The sequence below is a fragment of the Hylobates moloch genome, unplaced genomic scaffold, assembly GCF_009828535.3.
Source record: "Hylobates moloch isolate HMO894 unplaced genomic scaffold, HMol_V3 SCAFFOLD_2, whole genome shotgun sequence".
NCBI classification, from domain to species: domain Eukaryota; kingdom Metazoa; phylum Chordata; class Mammalia; order Primates; family Hylobatidae; genus Hylobates; species Hylobates moloch.
The window spans coordinates 45,489,279-45,507,976 of record NW_026652277.1 but is presented as its reverse complement, the minus strand read 5'-3'; the positions used below and the strand labels follow the sequence as shown (position 1 = coordinate 45,507,976).

Below are 18,698 nucleotides of genomic sequence, written 5' to 3'. Positions count from 1 at the left end.
TTCTGATGTTACTGTCATATCTGAAATTTTGCATTCTGAGAAGTTTATGTCCCCAAACTGCATTTAGGCAACTATTCCTATAGGTGAAAACATCTGATTAGGTGGTAGTGGTTGATGGATTGTAGTCACAAGATAATACTTTTTTAAAATTTGAAGACTTCTGCATCTTAAAAATATCACTGTTCTGTGAAGTTGTCTGGAGTTTTACCAATATGAGCTGACATATATTGCTTCCCAGGAAAGAGATTGGAAATTCACCATAAAACTCTGTAATTACTTTTTGGTTATCTTATGTATCTGAGTTTTGTTTGAGATGTCATGACATGACAAAATTGAGTATTCATTTTATAAATATTAAGTGAGTCTAGAATTATGCTAAGGCCTTGTGAGGGATGCAGAGATTACTAAACCCTAGTTCTTGCCTGTGGGAAGCCAGTCTGGAGGAGAAAGATTAGAACACTAAGGGTTACAATCCAGAGTTGAATGTGGTTGGAGAGTCAAGGGAGGGAAGACTTCCAGAAAAGGGCAGCAGTGGTTGTGATGCACTACCCCCTTCCTCTAGGTTCCCCCAATAGGAGTAGAATTCCTTGTTCGTTTCATAATAAATTTTTGTTGGGAGATAACTGTAGGTGACCTAGAGATTCCTCATTATTTTTAAGTAATCTTTTTTATCCACCTCATATCTCCTCTCCCTGAAAAATCTGTTTAGAGAACTATAGAGATTCTGCAGTTAGGGAGATTCTGCAGTTAGCCTAATTTGTGTTAGTCTTCACATGGGGCAGGCAGTTTGACGTTGAAAAGAGTCATTCAGGGAACATGAGAGTAACTTTTTGCTACATATTAGAGCTTATCACTTTTAAGGAACTATCCAAAACCTTTCTATTATTTAAAGGTATCTGGGATGAGATGAAAGGTAGCTAATAATTCCTAAGGGAGAATTTAACAGTTAAAGTTGGTTTTGCAACTTAATGTAATAATACTTTATTTTTAGGAAAGCTATTCAGAGCACCTTATTCCTTGTTTTGTAATCCATCACCCCTCCATCTATATTAATCTTTAGCATGGTTGTTTTTTGTTTTCCTTGTTTTAATTTGGGCTGTAACTGTGCTTATATATCTGTCCAGTGATTTAAAAAATGTGTATCCTAAAATTCTGGGTATACAGATAGATGGGTAGTTGCCCATAGGGCATGATGCTTCTGAAAGTAGAATTAACTGCTGGTCCCTTTATACATTTTCCAGCTGAAGTAGGCACACCCAGGCAGTATGAGCATGTTCTTGGAACAGGCTTAGCTATTTATGTAATTTACTATGTATCTGTAGAACACAATTTTATGACAAACTTTGTTCAGCCAGGCCTTTTTGTCTCCTCCTCTAATCTGTCTCTTAGAAATGATGATTATGGTGTCTTCATATAAATGCATGTATTTATTTGTATGTAACTTGTTTTAACATGCATTGTCTTATTTCTTCCTGAAAACAACCCTGTAAGATTATGTTCATTTCAAATGTGTCTTATCGCTATGTAAGTATGACTGATTAACAAAAAGGAGAGCGAGAATAAAAAAAAATGCTTCTCTTTCAATAACTTTCTAGTCTAGTTTGGGAAATGTGTGAATTTAGCAAGTGTACACTGGGCCAGGCCTTCAGAGCAAGTCCTGTGGCAACTCGAGGTCTACTAGGGAAGGCTGACTGGAAATCTGTTTTGTTTTGTTTTTTACAAAAATTCAGTGTGGCGTGTATTACATAGGGTGTGCCCAGAGCACCAAGGTGTAAGCTGGGGACAGTTTAACATAAGTGTGTGTTCAGAGAGTAAGGTAAGTTACATAGAGGAAGGCTAATAGAAAATTTAACTGTACTTTGAGAAGAAGCTTTTGATCCCTATTTATTTCAATCTAATATTTGTATTTTTAGTAATGAGTAGGTAATAGGTCAGAATTTAAAAGGTTAAGAAAAGGATATACATTGAAAATCTTCCCTCTATTCCTTCCCCCAGCCTCCATTCCCCAGGCTTCCTTTCTAGAAGTAATTGATGTTAGGATTTTCTTGTCTATCATTCCCAGTGGTATTTTATGCATAATAAGCAACTCGATATGTATGTTTTCTTCTCATTGATACTTTCTTCATTTATAGAAATGCTGGCATATAATGCATCTTTTTTTTTTTAATTTATTCTTCTTAACAGTATATCTTGGAGAGTACCCCAAGTCAGTGCACAAAGAGCATCCTCATTCTTTGTCGTAGTTGCATAGCATTTATTTCTTTGTAGGTGGCATGTACCATAGTTTTCATAGTTAGTTACCTGTAGATAGACATTTAGATTGTTTCCATTATCTTGCTATTTGCAAACTAGGCTGAAGCGAATAACTTTGTACATATTTTTTTGTACATGTAGGAGGCAGTGCTAAAGGTTAGAGAAATGTCTATGTAATTAGAATTTGCTGGCTATTGCCAAATTAATGTCCTTAAAGGTTGTAGCACTTAACCCTCCTACCAACCACGGGATTTGAGTGCCTATTTCCCCACATCTATCTCATAGATGGAGTATTGTTAATCTTGTGGCTGTTTGCCAATCTGTATGTGAAAAGTAGTTTCTCAGTAGTTTTAATGTTTCCAGAGAGAAAACAATGCAAAACAATTATCTTTTTGTCTCTTGTATGTTTATTTACATGTAGTTTAGTTTGTTAATAAGGTGTTGCTTTATAATTCAGGCAGCCTGCATCTTCTTAAGTGTCTAAAGCCATATGAGAAACTTAGTTTCAAATTCTGAGTTCTGGGACTGAAAACATACCAGCCATTGTTTATGGGGTTGCCTCTGTGTGGCTGGCACCCTGTGATTCAGTGAGGGTTCTGGCCCTAACTTCCATGGAACATGTAATCTAGAGGGAGTAGAGAGGATGCAGTAACAGAGAAAGTACGGATAGTTACAGGAGCATCTGCAAGAGAACCTGGACAGTTTTGGGAGAAAGGGAGCATCAGGGATGTTTTCTAAAAGATGTCTTTCATCTGCAACCTGAAGCCTCAGTACGAATTATCCCTGACACAGATGGAAGAGAGAAGAGGGCTCCAGATCAGGGCAAGAAAAGTGTGACTTATCTAACTAGCGAGTTGGGGGTAGATGAGCAGCAAATAGTAAAGACTGAAACAGTAATCCAAAAGGTGGTGACACATTTGAAGAAAAATAGCTTGGACATTTATTTTACTCTCTTAAAAATTAAACTTTGGATAGATAACCTATTGGGATTTTTTTTTTAAAGCCGTCATGCTGTTAAAGAATGCCTTGATAATGTTGGCACCGCCTATTATTCCATATATCAGTGCCTTCTGATGGTTTTTAAAGTGTGTTTTATCAAGTATGTTTTAATACGAAAACATATTTGACCTTCATACCAACCCTGAGAAGTGGTTAGGTTTGGTAATACTATTCCTTATCACAATGAGGAAATAGTCCCAAAGAGGATGAATCTTATCCAAGATTCAGCGCCAGTCTTCAGCAGAGCCAGATCTAGAATCCATGATCTTTTGGCTTCCCTCGTCAGCACGTTGCCTTTGTGCTCCCTGTGTTTCCTGGTTAGTGATAACTAAGCCTTTTTGAAAATAGCATTGTTACAAAAATGCTGCTCTGTTGAAACTTGAGAGACTTAAAACACAATATTGCAAGAGCCTCCCAGTCTCAGTGACATGTTTCTTCAGCCAGCTCTTTTTAGCTTATTAAAACAAACTCATGCTTAGAAAACATTCACTCACATATTTTATTTTGGTATCAGTGCATTTCCTTACAGTTACACAATGTCATTCCAGGAGGAGTGAGAAATCAGGCCACGGCCAGCATTGCTGCCTTTTCTGGTCCGAAGCACTGGTAGTAGGAAGAGGCAGTTAAACGTGAATACCAAAATGCTTCTTTGTAGAAGCAAAGGAAAAACGTAGCTCTTTAAAAAATGTTTTAGGTTATGCATAGGACAACTGGAATCACACACCCTTCTAAAATGCTAATATATTTGTTTCTTGCAGCAGTGTTGAGGTTTTGGGAAAACTGGTATAACACTATTCTGAGCCAGCTCAGCTGCTTCAGAGCTTTTATGTGTCCTTGCATAGACAACTTAATTTCTCTAGGATTCAGTCTCCTCGTTTTATTTTTAAAATTATTTTATTTGTAAATACCTCATCGTGGACTCCAAAGGCATGTCTCCTCGTTTTAAAAACTGGTATAATACCTACCACAAAGGTTGATGTGAGAATTAAATAGAGCTTTATACAGAATTCCCTCAGGCATTTTTAAGTTTATGTAATAGGGATGTATCTTACAGTTGATGGGTACATTTAGTATAGTCCCCCTACCTCCCAAGCTAATAATGGTGCATCGGACAATCGATGGTATCAAATTGAGGTGATAATAACATATAAAGAGTTTAATGCAATGTAAAGTACGAAATGCATTCAATAAGTAGCTGCTATCATTTTTTTAAAAATTAAACATGGCTCCTGTGTTAAGGCCATATCCCAGGAGGAAAGTGTGGTCTCTGCTGGGAGGTTGGTCTACATACAGGAAGCCAGATGTGTGAGGTGGCTCTAGATAGGCAGAAGGGGAGAGCTCATGTCCTCTAGGAACCTATTAATAGATATTGAGGGTGGGAAAAGGCAGTGAGTTTTGTGGTCATGTTAAAGTCAGTGTCTATACCATTGAGGAAAGAGCTAGCCAGAGAAGGACTTACAAACTAGATTTTCTTGATTCATGCAACTATCATAGAAATGTTTATTGTTGCTTTTTATCATTTTGTGTTATTTAAGTACGTCTTACATTGAATGTCTTCAGCCTTATCTCAGTTACGGTTTAGAGAGAGCTGGCCAGGACCAATTGTTTATTCTTTGACCATGGTGTTAAAGGGAGAGTCTGGCTCCTTTTAGTAGGAATAGCAATATTTGGCTGGAGACCCTATTGGGAGAGTGAATTTTAGGAAAGGGATTAAGAGCCAAGTTCAATGTCACACACCTATAGTTCCAGCTACTCTCTGAAGGCTGAGGTAGGAGGATGACTTGAGCCCAGGCCAGCCTGGGCACCATAGCAAGACCCCATCTCTATAAAAGAAGGGGATTAGGGGATTAGGATGTAATGGTTTAACTACTCCCCTTTTGGAAAACTTTCTTCCAGTGGCATGCTTGGAGGTGCCAAGTCGCACTTTATGGGACAAGGCAGCCTGTCTTGTAGCTCTTTCCCTGTAAACAAATCCAAAAGATCTATCTTCTAATTTAAGTGTCTCTAATTAGTATGGAGAGAAGAGTGAAGATGTGAATCTCAGGTAGATGGAACATAAAATGATCTCATACTATGCAAACTTTTCAGTAGCCTCTCTTTTAAATATAGGTTTACAATGTGTTTTGGTATACACAAAAGTATTTAGGGATAAAGGGACATTAACTCTCTAACTTACTCTTAAACAGTTCAAAATGTAGGTGAGTAGAAGAGAAAAATATAAAGCAAATGTAAAATGCTAGCATTTGGGAAATCTGAGTAAAAGGTATGTGGGAAATCCTCCTATTGGCTTTTGTAGTTTTTCTCTAAGTATGAAATGTTTTTTTTTTTTTTTTGAGATGGACTCTCATTCGGTCTCCCAGGCTGGACTACAGTGGCCCAATCTCTGCCCACTGCAAGCTCTGCCTCCCAGGTTCACGCCACTCTCCTGCCTCAGCCTCCCGAGTAGCTGGGACTACAGGCATCCGCCACCATGCCTGGCTAATTTTTTGTATTTTTAGTAGAGATGGGGTTTCACCGTGTTAGCCAGGATGGTCTCTATCTCTTGACCTCCTGATCCACCTGCCCCAGCCTCCCAAAGTGCTGGGATTACAGGCGTGAGCCACTGTGCCCGGCCATATGAAATGATTTTTAAAGAAAAAAGTATGTATGTTGAACACCTTTCCATGCAAACACCTATGTTTATGTTATTAAATCTGCATGCCATACCATTGTACGGATGCACTGTAAAGGCAGTTAGCTAGACGCATGTTGTTTGGCATTTGCTCATTTCCAATTATTTGCCATTGGAAACAGTGCTTTGTGGAGATCCCTAAATATGATATGCCCTCATATATTTGAATGAAATCACTGTTCCCCTTTGAAACACCTTCATTCCCATAATGGACTTGACAGGAAGATTAACAGTAAATTAACCAACTAATGCTTGAATCTAAGACCTTATTTAGAATTTTAAATGGGTTAAATGGTGACTATTTATTAGTATCTGGATAAGGTAAATGTTGCTAATCTGAAATAAGCTCTCAAAATTTCTTCAGTCCTCGTTCATCCCACATAACAAAACTCTTTTGAAAAAAAAAGAATATTTCGGTGACATGAAACATCTTGGCAAAGTGTCTACTGCTTGAGTAATTATGAAGATCAGAAAGAAGTCTTTCAGTCTCTTGAAGGGTGTGGCTTTTTGAAATCATTGTGTTGGAAACAACAGACAAACCTTTTTTGCCTTCTTTTAAAATGTGCTTCACTATTTTTATTGGTTGCCAGATATTTTGATTGGATTCCTAGTCTCATTCCAGCAACATGTAGGATGAGGGGAATATTTTTTCCAGACTCAGCATAGTCATGTGCTTGTTCTATTGATTCACCTTTGACTTTTAATTATTTTTCTAATGATCCATGTAAATTGAAATCATAGAATACAATTACACTTTACCTTCATGTAAAAATAGCATTTCTGTACATTAAGTTTGTGCTAAAATAGAGCACAAACATTTGGTCCAGTTTTTAGGTGTTTCTTAATGGTTTTAAAAACAAAAAGGCCTGCTTGTTTGCATGTGTAATGCTGGAGATGAGTCCAGTGGATCCTGCCAGATGTAAGGGACACCCTTGATTCTCTTTGGTTATACCTGACTTCAAGACTCTTTCCAGGAAATTTACATGTTTTAAAAACAGACTGCATCTGAATTTTTTTTTAATTTTTAAATTTTATTTTTAAATTTTTGTCGATTTTGAAACTGGGTTATGAGACTGGCTAATTTTTGTATTTTGATAGAGACAGGGTTTTGCCATGATGCCCAGGCTGCTCACAGATTCCTGGGCTCAGGCAATCTGCCCGCCTCAGCCCCCCAAAGTGCTGGGATTACAGGTGAGCCACCGCACCTGGCCTACATCTGAATTTTGACATGTCCGTTAGATTCAATTACAGGACAGTGTGAATGTTTGCTCTATTTCCTTTTTCTTCATCCACGGAGTGAATTGGAATGAGGGAAATGGTAGATTAATAGACCCTAGATTGCAAATTAGCAACCAATCCTATATTAAATTACACATAAATTAGAACCAAGAACAGGAAAGAACCCCTTGCCATCTGTTCTCTAGCTGTGAGGTAGGTATTAAATGGACCAAAAAGAGCAGAGTTTTATGCATAGCAGTGGCAGTAATGGGAAAGTCATATGTTGTATAGTACTTGCTGTACTGTGCCCATGATGCCTGGCTCATGAATTGACACAGAGCGAGTTGCTATTCCATTGAAAACCATATGTTCCATGTCTCTAGTTCAGAAAAAATGCTGATTTTAATTTAACTTTGCCCACTTTCTTTGCTCTTAAAAATATGTAGACTGTAAAATGTCCTTCCCTAGGCACTGTCTGGTGGTGATACCAGCAGAAGCAATAATCATTATTGGTTTAGCTGGGTATTAGGAAGAGGTAGAAATAGTAGATCTTTCCTCTAAGACAATAATTAATCTCCTCTACCCTTACAGTCTTTCTCTGAAAAAAACTTGGTGTGTGTGGTGTATGTATGTATGCATGTATGTATAAGGTGAAATGCTGACTTTAAGTAGAGATATTTTTAACTTTAAAATGAATTTTGGCAGGCTAGAATATAAAAATAATGAAGAGTTATCCTTGATTGGACTTAGCTCCTTGCTTTCGACCCACTAATGTGTTCAGATGATCATCATCTTTGTCTTCATTTAATGTGGCTTATTGGTTAGCTGTTGCTATGAGGTAGCTGACTGTGGCACCTGTTCTAATCTTGTTTTGTACATCTCTTATTCCCTAGGTTTACTAATATACTAATTTTCTTTAATAAAGAAATTTTAGAAACTTTTGACCTGAGGGTCAGCAGTTAGTCTGCCATTGTCTCCATCATTACTGTGTTTCCCCGCAAGATTCAGTTAGATTAATCTCTCTGGTCTTATTTCATCCAAATATAAAGTTGTTGTTGTTTTATATATGTACAGCCAGAGTGCAGTGGCATGATCTTGGCTCGCTGCAGCCTCCACCTCCCAGGCTCATGTGATCGTCCTGCCCCTACCTCCTGAGTAGCTGGGATCACAGGCATACGCCACCATGCATGGCTAATTTTTATATTGCTTTTGGTAGAAATGGGGTTTCACCATGTTGCCCAGGCTTCAAATGTAAAGTTCTTAATACTTAGCTCGTAGAAGGTAAGCCTCGAGATGAGTATTGCTGCATTAATACAGTCATCCACCAGTACCATCACTCTTGACTCTGGTTTGCTAACCTTTTTATTTTTTGCTTTTCACTTTCAGCAGACCTACTCCAGTGAAGTCCATTGTGTTGAAGAGATTCTGAAGGTGAGTTCACTGCTAATCTTTCTCATTTGAAGAAATATTTAAGTAGGTAGGCGTACATCCATTTACTTTCACTTTAAAGAACAGTTGCCATTGGCTGGGTGTGGTGGCTCATGCCTGTAATTCTAGCACTTTGGGAGGCCAAGGCAGGCAGATTGCTTGAGCTCAGGAGTTTGCAACCAGCCTGGACAACATGGCAAAACCCCGTATCTACTAAGAAAAATACAAAAAATTAGCCAGGAGTGGTGGCACATGCCTGTAGTCACAGCTACTCAGGAGGCTGAGTCAGGAGAATCGATTGAACCCGAGAGGTGGAGGCTGCAGTGAGCTGAGATCGCGCCACTGCACTCCAGCCTGGGCAACAGAGTTGAGACTATGTCTCCAAAAAATAAATAAATAAATAAAGGACAGTTGTTTTTCCCACACCCCTTTTAACCATTTCTCCCCCACTCATCTCCAAAGGCAAAAATAAACCAGAATAGTAACAGAAGTAGTTTTGGAACGTAATTGAATTCTCTACCAGATTTTATTAATTAAATTGAAGTCTACAAACTACAAGACACTTGGACCAGATTTTTATGGCATCTCTCGTAAGTTTTGCTGGTTGTCTATAAAGGCCCAGGAGAGTTGCTCACTTCCCAGAGAGGAAACTTCCTGTATTGATGTGTGGGAGGCACCAGTGGTTAAACAGTGCTTGATTTATACCTCTTGGCATTCTGTAGGTGATACCTAATACCGATGGCCTCACATGTACAGCCTCTTCTTCAGTGAGACCGTGAAATTTTAAAGGAATAAAAAGAAAAATAGTGGGAAGTAGATGGTCATCTTTAGACTTAACCTTGAAGGGTTACTTTTTGCTCTTGTTTATTGAAACTATGCCATGAACACTAGTGCTTCCACAAATATGTCATTGAATGCATTGCCCGCTTGTTCAATTTTTCTTGTACAAGGATGACAAATTCCTTCTAGAACTTAATTCCAGGGGAAAAATGTTAACTTTCTTCATGAACTGGCATTCTTTCTTTTTATCAGAGAAAAATTATATATAATGTTTCCCATTTTGCCTTTAATTTCCAGGAAACCCAGAGCTTAATTTTAATACTCAGGTACAGTAATTGTAAAAACCGAGGGTTTTGTGTATTTTTTATCCCTCTTCTGTGGCCTTTAATTTGCTTCTAGGTCAATTTTAATGATATTCTTGTCTTTTATTGTAGAGTTTCTGACTTTATTCTTCTTCTTTTTTAATTAGTAGGAGAGATGTATATAATAAATGCGACTGTTAATTTGAATCACTATTGCTCATTTTTTCACAAAACACATTTACTCAATTTTAGTTTTTTAACTTTTCATTTTAAAGTATTAAGTGATGGTGGTACTGAAACCAGTAATTAAGTATATCGGTTATTTCCTCACTTGTGAAATTTTTGACAGTAGTAGTATCTAACCAGTTGTTTGGAAAACAGCTTGTTTTTGTTTTACAGTCTTTTGTCCCGTTTTGTAGTTAGGGTTTTCTGAGAAAGAACCTCTAGAGAAACATACTTTTGTTTGTTTGTTTGTTTGTTTGAGACAGAGTCTCTCTCTGTTGCTCAGGCTGGGCGTGATCTCGGCCACTGCAACCTCCACCTCCTGGGTTCAAGCGATTCTTGCACCTCAGCCACCCAAGTAGCTGGGATTGCAGGTGTGTGCCACTACGCCGTGCTAATTTTTGTATTTTTAGTAGAGACGGTGTTTCACCATGTTGGCCAGGCTGGTCTCAAATGCCTGACCTCAAGTGATCCACCCACCTCGGCCCCTCAAAGTGTTGGGATTACAGGCGTGAGCCACCGTACCTGGCTGAGAAACATACTTTGAACTGCTAACAGTGAGGAATTTTTGTCATGTAAGATTAAATAAGTTACCTTGATTACATTTTTTATCATCCTTTTCCTCTTCTATTTCTGAAATTTGTTGGTATGGTAAGTCGTAAACATACTAAGGAACTTAATTATAAACTATGGCCTTGGCATTTCCTCTGAAATTGTGTGTTATTTGTTCTATCATTATTTCAGAAGTAAACGCAACAGTGCAGGTTTGTTGTCTTCTGCGTATGTCAGATGCTTCTCTTAGGTTTCGGTGTGTGTTAATATAAGACATGTCACATCCTTTATTTAGGAATGGTGGTATTACAGCATCAGACAAGCATTTTTAATTTAATGAACCCATCCATCCTTCTTCCCTTCTCACCCAGGATCACATTAGTGAATTCTTGCTTACCTAGAAATGCTCAAGATTTAGTGGTTAATGTATAAATCATGCCCATTTATGATTTGGAAATCATAACTTGGGAAAGCAAACAGAAGGATGTCCAGGACTGAACAGGCCATAGGCCTTTTCATATTGGAGACTGCCCCTTCTCTTCTGTCTGTGACCTCAGTTAAGTTATAGGTCCCTGCTGGGCTTTGGTTTCCTCATTGGTAAAAGGAAGGCCCTGGGCTAGTGGATGATCTCCAGGGTCCATTCCAGCTCTTACTCTTGACGCTGATCCAGATGCTACTTTCCTTTGCCTCCCGGTTCCCGTTCTCATCTTGTACCAGCAATTTATTAAGATTGCCAGGAATCCAAACACAAATCTTTCTGATGGGTGATAGAGACAGTAAATAGTTTCCTAACAGAGAAAATCAATCATAGAAGATAATGTTTGGTTCTCTGGGGTCAGTATTTAAGGGGGAAGTGTTGTAATGAAGGGGAAGCGGTGGCCCATAATTCCAGCAGGCTAATGGAGTAAGAAGACAGCAGACAGACACTGTTAGTTTTCAGGGAATGGTCATGCACTAGGGTCTAGAAAGGGCAACATGCCCTTGGTGGGTGCATGGAGACACCTCAGATTTTCTACTTATAGGCAAGCCTGGCCTCCACAGTATCTTGGGGGATTAATGTGGTACTAGCAAGCATTACCTCAGTACAGCATTTCCATGATGCTAGTACAATGAGTGGTAGCACTGTTTGTATGTTCATTCATTTATTCAACAAATAGTTGTTAAGCATCCATAGCACTAGGATGTTGTAGTGAATAAGACAGAGTGCTTGCTTTCATGGAGATCAGAGTAGGGAAGAGAAATATATAGTGTTGGGTGTTGATGGTGCTATGAATAATGCAACAGGCCAGTAAACAGAGGGCTAGGCAGAGGGAGGAACTGGTGGAAAAGCCTCAAGGTGGTATCAGGTTGGTGTATTAGAGGAACAATTAGAACCAGACAGTGTCTCCAGAGCAGAATGAGCAAGGAGAAAAAGACAGTAGCTGTGGGGCCTGGAGGGCCAGGGCTGACGTAGGTCCCAGTGATTTGTCTCCGTTCATGTGACAAGTCATTGTTAAGGTAGGAAGTGAAATCATGGCCTTATGAGTCTTTCTGAGCAGGCTCTTCTCCTTAATAATGGCCCCAATTCTCTTAAGTCCCTCTAGTAAGCTAGGCATGTAGGGAAGTATATAAATGCTTTCAGACTACCAGGGAACCACTTAGAGTTTGAAAGAATTTATGTACTTTCCAACTGCCTAATTTAATGGCTGGGACAGCCTTAGGCATTTGGTGACTAAAAGTCATAGGTACCATTGAGATTCCAAATAAATTATTGAAAAACGTAAGGGTGATGTTTTCAGACACCTTCTCAATTAATTATTACATGTTTTTGTATTGTAACGTTATAATGGTTCTGTGCCTTAAAGTATTATCAAGTAAATAGCAGGAAGCTCTCTCTGGTGCAGTATTGAAATTCTTTTAAAACTGGACTTTTAATTAAAAGTTGTAATGCTTTTAATTTATTAAGTGCCTTCTGTGCACTATTCATTCAGTGCTGTACATAAAGTACTGTTATAATACTTTGAAAATAAGTGGTTCTAGTTTACCTCTTAGCATTGAGGTTTAGGGTTCAGATGACTTACTTAGGCTGACATGGCTGGTAAGGATTGGAGTTAGGATTGCAATCTGGGTCTTTGGCTATAGCCATTCTTTCCAGTATATTTTAGGAAAGATCTCCTGTTGTGTCCTGAACAAAGCAGATGGCCAGTCAGTAAACAAGGGCACGATTTCACTTTTAACAAAAATTAAGAAAGCCAGCATCACTTACGTTACTTGTCACTGTGCGAGGTCGCTGCAGTCTTTCCTGAGGCTGTGGTAACCCACAGAGCTGCAATGGGGAAGGGCAAGGGGAGACCTGCACATAGGTTGGAAGTGGAAGTACTTGCTAGAGTGCTATCTCCAGCTGTTGCAAGGATCAAATGGCATTTTTGTGGAGATAGGTTAGCCAGGACTTAGAAAAGAATGAGGTGTTAGAATACATCATGTGTTATACGGGCAGGATAATATAGCATGCTGTGGGGTCACAGATTGCTGGTAGAGTTGCATGTCGATTTTTTTTGTTGTTGGTGAGACCGAGTCTCGCCCTGTCACCCAGGCTGGAGTGCAATGGTGCGATCCCAGCTCACTGCAACCTCCACCTGCCAGGTTCAAGCCATTCTCCTGCTTCAGCCTGCCAAGTAGCTGGGATTACAGGCATGTACCACCATGCCCGGCTCATTTTTGTTTGTATGTATGTATGTATGTATGTATGTATTTTTTTTGAGACGGAGTTCATTCTTGTTGCCCAGGCTGGAGTGCAATGGCACGATCTCGGCTCACTGCAACCTCAGCCTCCCGAATAGCTGAGATTACAGGCATGTGCCTCCATGCCCAGCTAATTTTGTATTTTTAGTAGATATGGGGTTTTTCCATGTTGGTCAGGCTGGTCTTGAACTCCCGACCTCAGGTGATCCACCTGCCTTGGCCTCCAAAAGCTGGGATTACAGGTGTGAGCCACTGCACCCAGCTGCATGTTGAGTATTAAGCCAGTTTGCCGGGCAGGTCTGATACATGTGGGAACCACCTTCGACTTCCTGGGGTACCTTGACTGAGTCATTTTGAACCTCAGTGTTTTTCAATCTGTAGATGTTGGGGTTGTAGTTAATGATCTTCAATGCCATTTTGGCCTTTTAGAAAAGTGTGTGTCTGTGTGTGTGTGTGTGTGTGTGTGTGTATTTGCAATTTGACACATCTTTTTCCCTGACATACCTGTTTTCAACAAGTATTTTTAGAAAAATAAAATTTGTGAATGTGTTTAGAAGAATTCATGTCAAGATACATATATCAGTTGTAAGTTTTAGAAATCTTTCCTTCAACTGAGAAAATAGTAAAAATTAAGCTTCTCAATGGAAAAGAAAGGTAATTTTAAGCTCCTCTCCTTCAAAAAAGTTCTTACTTGCTAATAGTGTGTATCAGGGAAGGGTCAAATCCATTAAAACTCTCCCAAGTGGAACAAGTGACCTGAATTACTTGTTTGCTTAAGTCAAACAGGAAAGTTCTTCTTCCTTTGAACTGAAATAATTCCAGGAAATGCAATAAAGAAGCTGAGGGAGAAAGAATGCATTGAGGAGAGACTGCTTTTCCAGCCCAACCTGTCACCTACAGTCTTCACAGCTCTACAAGCTCTGGCAGTACCTGTTACATACAGTTTGTGTGCTTGATAATATTCAGGGTGTTAAATTCATTCACGTTCTATACCTTGATTGTCTTCTACAAACAGGCATTTTTTAGTTTTGTATGTTGGAGAGCTTTAACTTTTCAGCATAGCCCACTGAAATAGGAGTTTGTTTTTTTTTTAAAGTACATGAAATAACTTTTAAGATCGTACTTGCCGTTTACGATCAATCCATTCTACATTAGTTCAAAATGTTAAGTAGCAATGAATGTTCTATTTATAATTTACTTTTTCTTCCCTTTCCAAATATCTTTCCAGGAAATGACCCACTCATGGCCTCCTCCTTTGACAGCAATACATACGCCTAGTACAGCTGAGCCATCCAAGTTTCCTTTCCCTGCAAAGGTAATTCCTTAAAAGTATGGCAGGCATTGCATCCACTTGAGTGAAAAGCATAAGGCATTGCTGTGAGGCAGATTGATAAAGTATTACTTGTTCAAATCTTTGGAAATGAGGTTAAAATTATTATTAATTTAGCTTCTACAGTGCTTCAGAATGCTTTCAAACATTTATTCTCCAACTTAGAACATCTTGGATTTTCATAAAGCTTTATAATTTATAAAAAGCATTCAGGACTTTCCAATACATTCTCTCATTTGAGGATTCTTACTTTAGAGATGGGAAAACAGGGGGGCAGGGACATTGAGTGTGTGATTTCTCATTCAGAATTAGATATATGCACATACATCTTACATGTCTCACACTCCCTACATTTTCTTGAGTTTAATGTGATCAGTTACACTAGTGCTGGTTTAATAACAAGCAAATAAACTGCTGACTTGTGTGTTTCTGTTACAGTATTTATGAACAATGCGTTAAAACACTGCCATTTTCCTTTTTTTTGGTTTATACTTTTGGATAACCTTCAAAATATAGAAATAGCACCTTCAGATCTGTGTTTTGTTCAATCTGATATTCACGTGCATTGTTTTATATATATAATACATATATTGAGAGAGTAGGAGAGCTATTCCTTTCCATGATACTGTTGTGAAAAGTGGTTCTAGGCCGGGCATGGTGGCTCATGCCTGTATTCCCAGCACTTTAGGAGGCCGAGGTGGGTGGATCACTTGAGTCCAGGAGTTCAAGGCCAGCCTGGGCAATGTGGCAAAACTTTGTCTCTCCAAAAAATACAAAAACTAGCCAGGCGTGGTGGCATGCACCTGTAGTCCCAGCTACTTGGGAGGCTGAAGTGGGAGAATCACTTGAGCCCGGGAGGTTGAGGCTGTGGTGAGCTGTAATTGAGCCACTGCACTCCAGCCTGGACGACAGTGAGACCCTGTCTCTCTACCACCAAAAAAAAAAGGTTCTGTCTACAAAAACTCAAATTTGCCACTTAATATGTTTACTTATTTTCTAATGATTTTTAAAATGTGACTCATGGACCAGGCATGGTGGCTTATGCCTGTAATCCCAGGACTTTGGGAGGCCGAGGCGGGTGGATCACGAGGTCAGGAGATCAAGACCACCCTGGCCAACATGGTGAAACACCGTCTCTACTAAAAACACAAAAATTAGCTGGGTGTGGTGGCGGGCGCCTGTAGTCCCAGCTACTGGGGAGGCTGAGGCAGAAGAATCGCTTGAACCCGGGAGGCAGAGGTTGCAGTGAGCCAAGATTACACCACTGCACTCCAGCCTGGGTATCAAAGCAAGACTCTGTCTCAAAAAAAAAAAAAAAAAAAAAAAGTGACTCATTATTGCTTGTTTTAAATTAAAGCACTAAGCTCTGTAAAAATATCTTTGTGCAACAACAAAGGAAAAATAAACTCTAGGAAAGAAGAGAAGCAATGAAAGCTAAAATTAGGTTAATCAATGTTTTCAACTTATGCATGGAAAAAGTTTGAATAGATGGATAGCTGCAAGTCATATAATGAAATAATTATAGAATCTGTGATGGGTAGTATGGGTATTCTCTACACTGTTTCCATTTTTCTAGATATTTGAAGGTTTCATAAGACTATCCTTTTAATATTAAAAGCTCTACGGTTTTCTCTTTAATTTATAAGCCTTAATCTTTTAATAATTAGATATTTTTATTTTTCTTTCTAGGACTCTCAGCATGTCAGTTCTGTAACCCAAAACCAAAGTAAGTAAATTTGAAACTGCTTATTGGATTGGAGAACAAAGCATAGCTTTTACTGTTTAACATAAAAACATTAGTAAAAAATGCCCCAGCAGAGATGAGGCCTTCCTATGTTGAAAGAATAGGAAAGAAGAACAAATATAAAACTATTCTTTATGTGGAATTTAAAATTGTTGACCAGGCGCGGTGGCTCATGCCTGTAATCCTAGCACTTTGGGAGTCCAAGGCAGGTAGATCGCTTGAGCCCAGGAGTTCAAGACCAGCCTGGGCAACATGGTGGAACCCTGTCTCTACAAAAAATACAAAAATTAGCTGGGCTTGGAGTCATGTGCCTATGGTCCCAGCTACTTGGAAGGCTGAGGTGGGAGGATCACTGGAGCCTAGGAAGTAGAGGTTGCAGTGAGCCAAGATTACGGCACTGCACTCCAGCCTGGTAGACAGCACAGACCCTGTCTCAAACAAACAAAAACCAAAATAAGATTGTTGCAGGGAGTTAATAAAGATGTTTTAGTGAAATACTAAACAAACGCAATGCGGTATTACTGACACATAGTAGCTGTACCAAATGTGACTCTCAGAGCTAGAAACTGTATACAACAGTAGATTGGAGTGTGTGATTCTTGTGTTTTAAAAAACAAAACTAAGAAATTTTTATAAGGAATATGACATACAGTTTGTTTAGCCCCACTATATTTGTTTGCCATGTAATTCTTTTTCAGCCTGAGGGTTAAATCTGCCCTGCAGCTAGTTTTTGTAAATAAAGTTTTATTGGGACATAGCTACACCCATTCATCTATTATTGTACAAAGTATAGCACAAAAAACCTAAAATATTTATTGTCTGGCCTCTGTAGATAAAATTTGCTGTTCCCTGCTGTAGAGATACTGAATAAGATCTTGCAAAGAAGTCATAACTAAAATTTCCCCAAAATGCAGATAAATAAACCCAACTGTATTGCTACAGTATTGTATGAGTAGCTAGGTAAAATTAACTGAAATGGATGGCTGCTTGGAAAGATTGGGAAATCTTTTTTCTCCACATCTTGGCAGCTAGCCCAGACCAGTGGAGTGTGCACAGGTCTGAAGGCAGAACACCAGCTCAGCCGTGGATGGGGTTGCTATGCACCACTCCGCCCCCACTTTCGGCCTGCTTGGGCTGCTGGTCATGCAGCTGGTATGTCTTCCACGGGGTTGCTCATGGTTTGTTTTATTGCTAACTCATGGTTTAGAAAGAACCTTTAGTCCATTAAACCATTTGATTTCCCCTTTTAGCAAAATATAGTTGAAGATGAACTGGTAAGCACTTTCTTGGCCAGGGATGGATCATCCTCTGGCCTTATGCAGTAATGTGGGCCAATTCCTTGTTACTCTGATGAGAAATTGTCCAACATTGGTGGGTCTCCTCGAGGTCCTGGCTCACCAGCTGCTTACCCCCACATCTTTTATGCTGCTGTCACTTTCTTCTGCTATTCCGGGAGCCTTATTTATCTTTCTGAGAACGTGACCTGAAAAAGAGGGATCTAGTTTGTTGCATGTAGGATGAAGAGGATGGTGGGGTATGGATGGATATAGCTTTCAGTGAAGAGAAGACACACATTTCTTAAAGTATGCCCAGCAAGTCAACTCTGATTTCTTCAACACTGATCTTATGCTACTGGTACATAGGTTTTAGAGTCTCTGGAGAGGAGAGGTAGGGGGATTTTACTTGAATGCCCTAGTGTTACATGTCCACAATTGCAAAACCCAGACCCTGTGGAATTTAGAACCCAGTCAAGATGATTGTGTGGAGTCCCTGTGAATGGTCTGAAGAAGAGGGGCCTCTGCCCATCTCGTTTGGAGTCTTGGTCCTAGCTTTCTAGACAGAGGGGAGGCCATTTGAAAATATCATATAAGAGCTGCTGCCACCATGAGGGTAAAATGACTAATTGCAAATATGCAAGGGTCTCCACATGACATTTGTGGGAAATGTCATTCAGCCCTGCCTAAAAGGTACCCATGTTTCTTTTTCACTTCCAATTCTGTTTCAGGTCCCTATTACCTCATGTCTAGACAAATGCAGCTGCCTCCACACGTAACATTTCCTGCTCCCTTCTAAGTTATGCCAGGTAGCACTACCAGAGTAATCCTGAGGAATCACTGTGTCATATTCCTGTTTAGATCATTGATGTGTCTCATAGCCCAGCAAATACAGTCATAACTTCCCATTCTGGCCTTCACAGCCCTCTGAAATCCGCTTCCGCCTGTTTCAGTGCTGTCCAGCACAGATGCTGCACCTCAGCCCTGCCCTTTCCAAACTCAGACCCTCTTCTTCATGTTTGCTCCCACTGTCCTCTCTCTCTTGCCAGCATCACTCTGCCAGAATCTTGGCTGTCCTTTGTGACACAATTCATTTTGTTTTTTCTTTAATTTGCCTTCTTTGGTATTACCAAGAGAGCAACCATTCTGTGGATTCCCAGGTCAGTTAATTTATGTAATTGACTTGTATACTTAATCTCACACT

The 18,698-nt window shown here is 39.5% G+C and overlaps 1 protein-coding gene across 6 annotated transcripts in view; it reads left to right on the top strand.

Annotated features, from left to right (window-relative positions):
• Nucleotides 1-18,698, top strand: part of AFF1 (ALF transcription elongation factor 1) — a 208,258-nt gene that overhangs the window by 141,826 nt on the left and 47,734 nt on the right. For 5 of the 6 annotated variants that reach the window (XM_032144734.2, XM_058433055.1, XM_032144976.2 and 2 more), the window contains 3 exons: nucleotides 8,528-8,572; nucleotides 14,375-14,461; nucleotides 16,166-16,202. In XM_032144734.2, the coding sequence (XP_032000625.1) occupies nucleotides 8,528-8,572; nucleotides 14,375-14,461; nucleotides 16,166-16,202 (169 nt within the window). The remainder of the gene's footprint in view (nucleotides 1-8,527; nucleotides 8,573-14,374; nucleotides 14,462-16,165; nucleotides 16,203-18,698) is intronic. The other variant, XM_032144895.2, reaches the window with a different exon arrangement.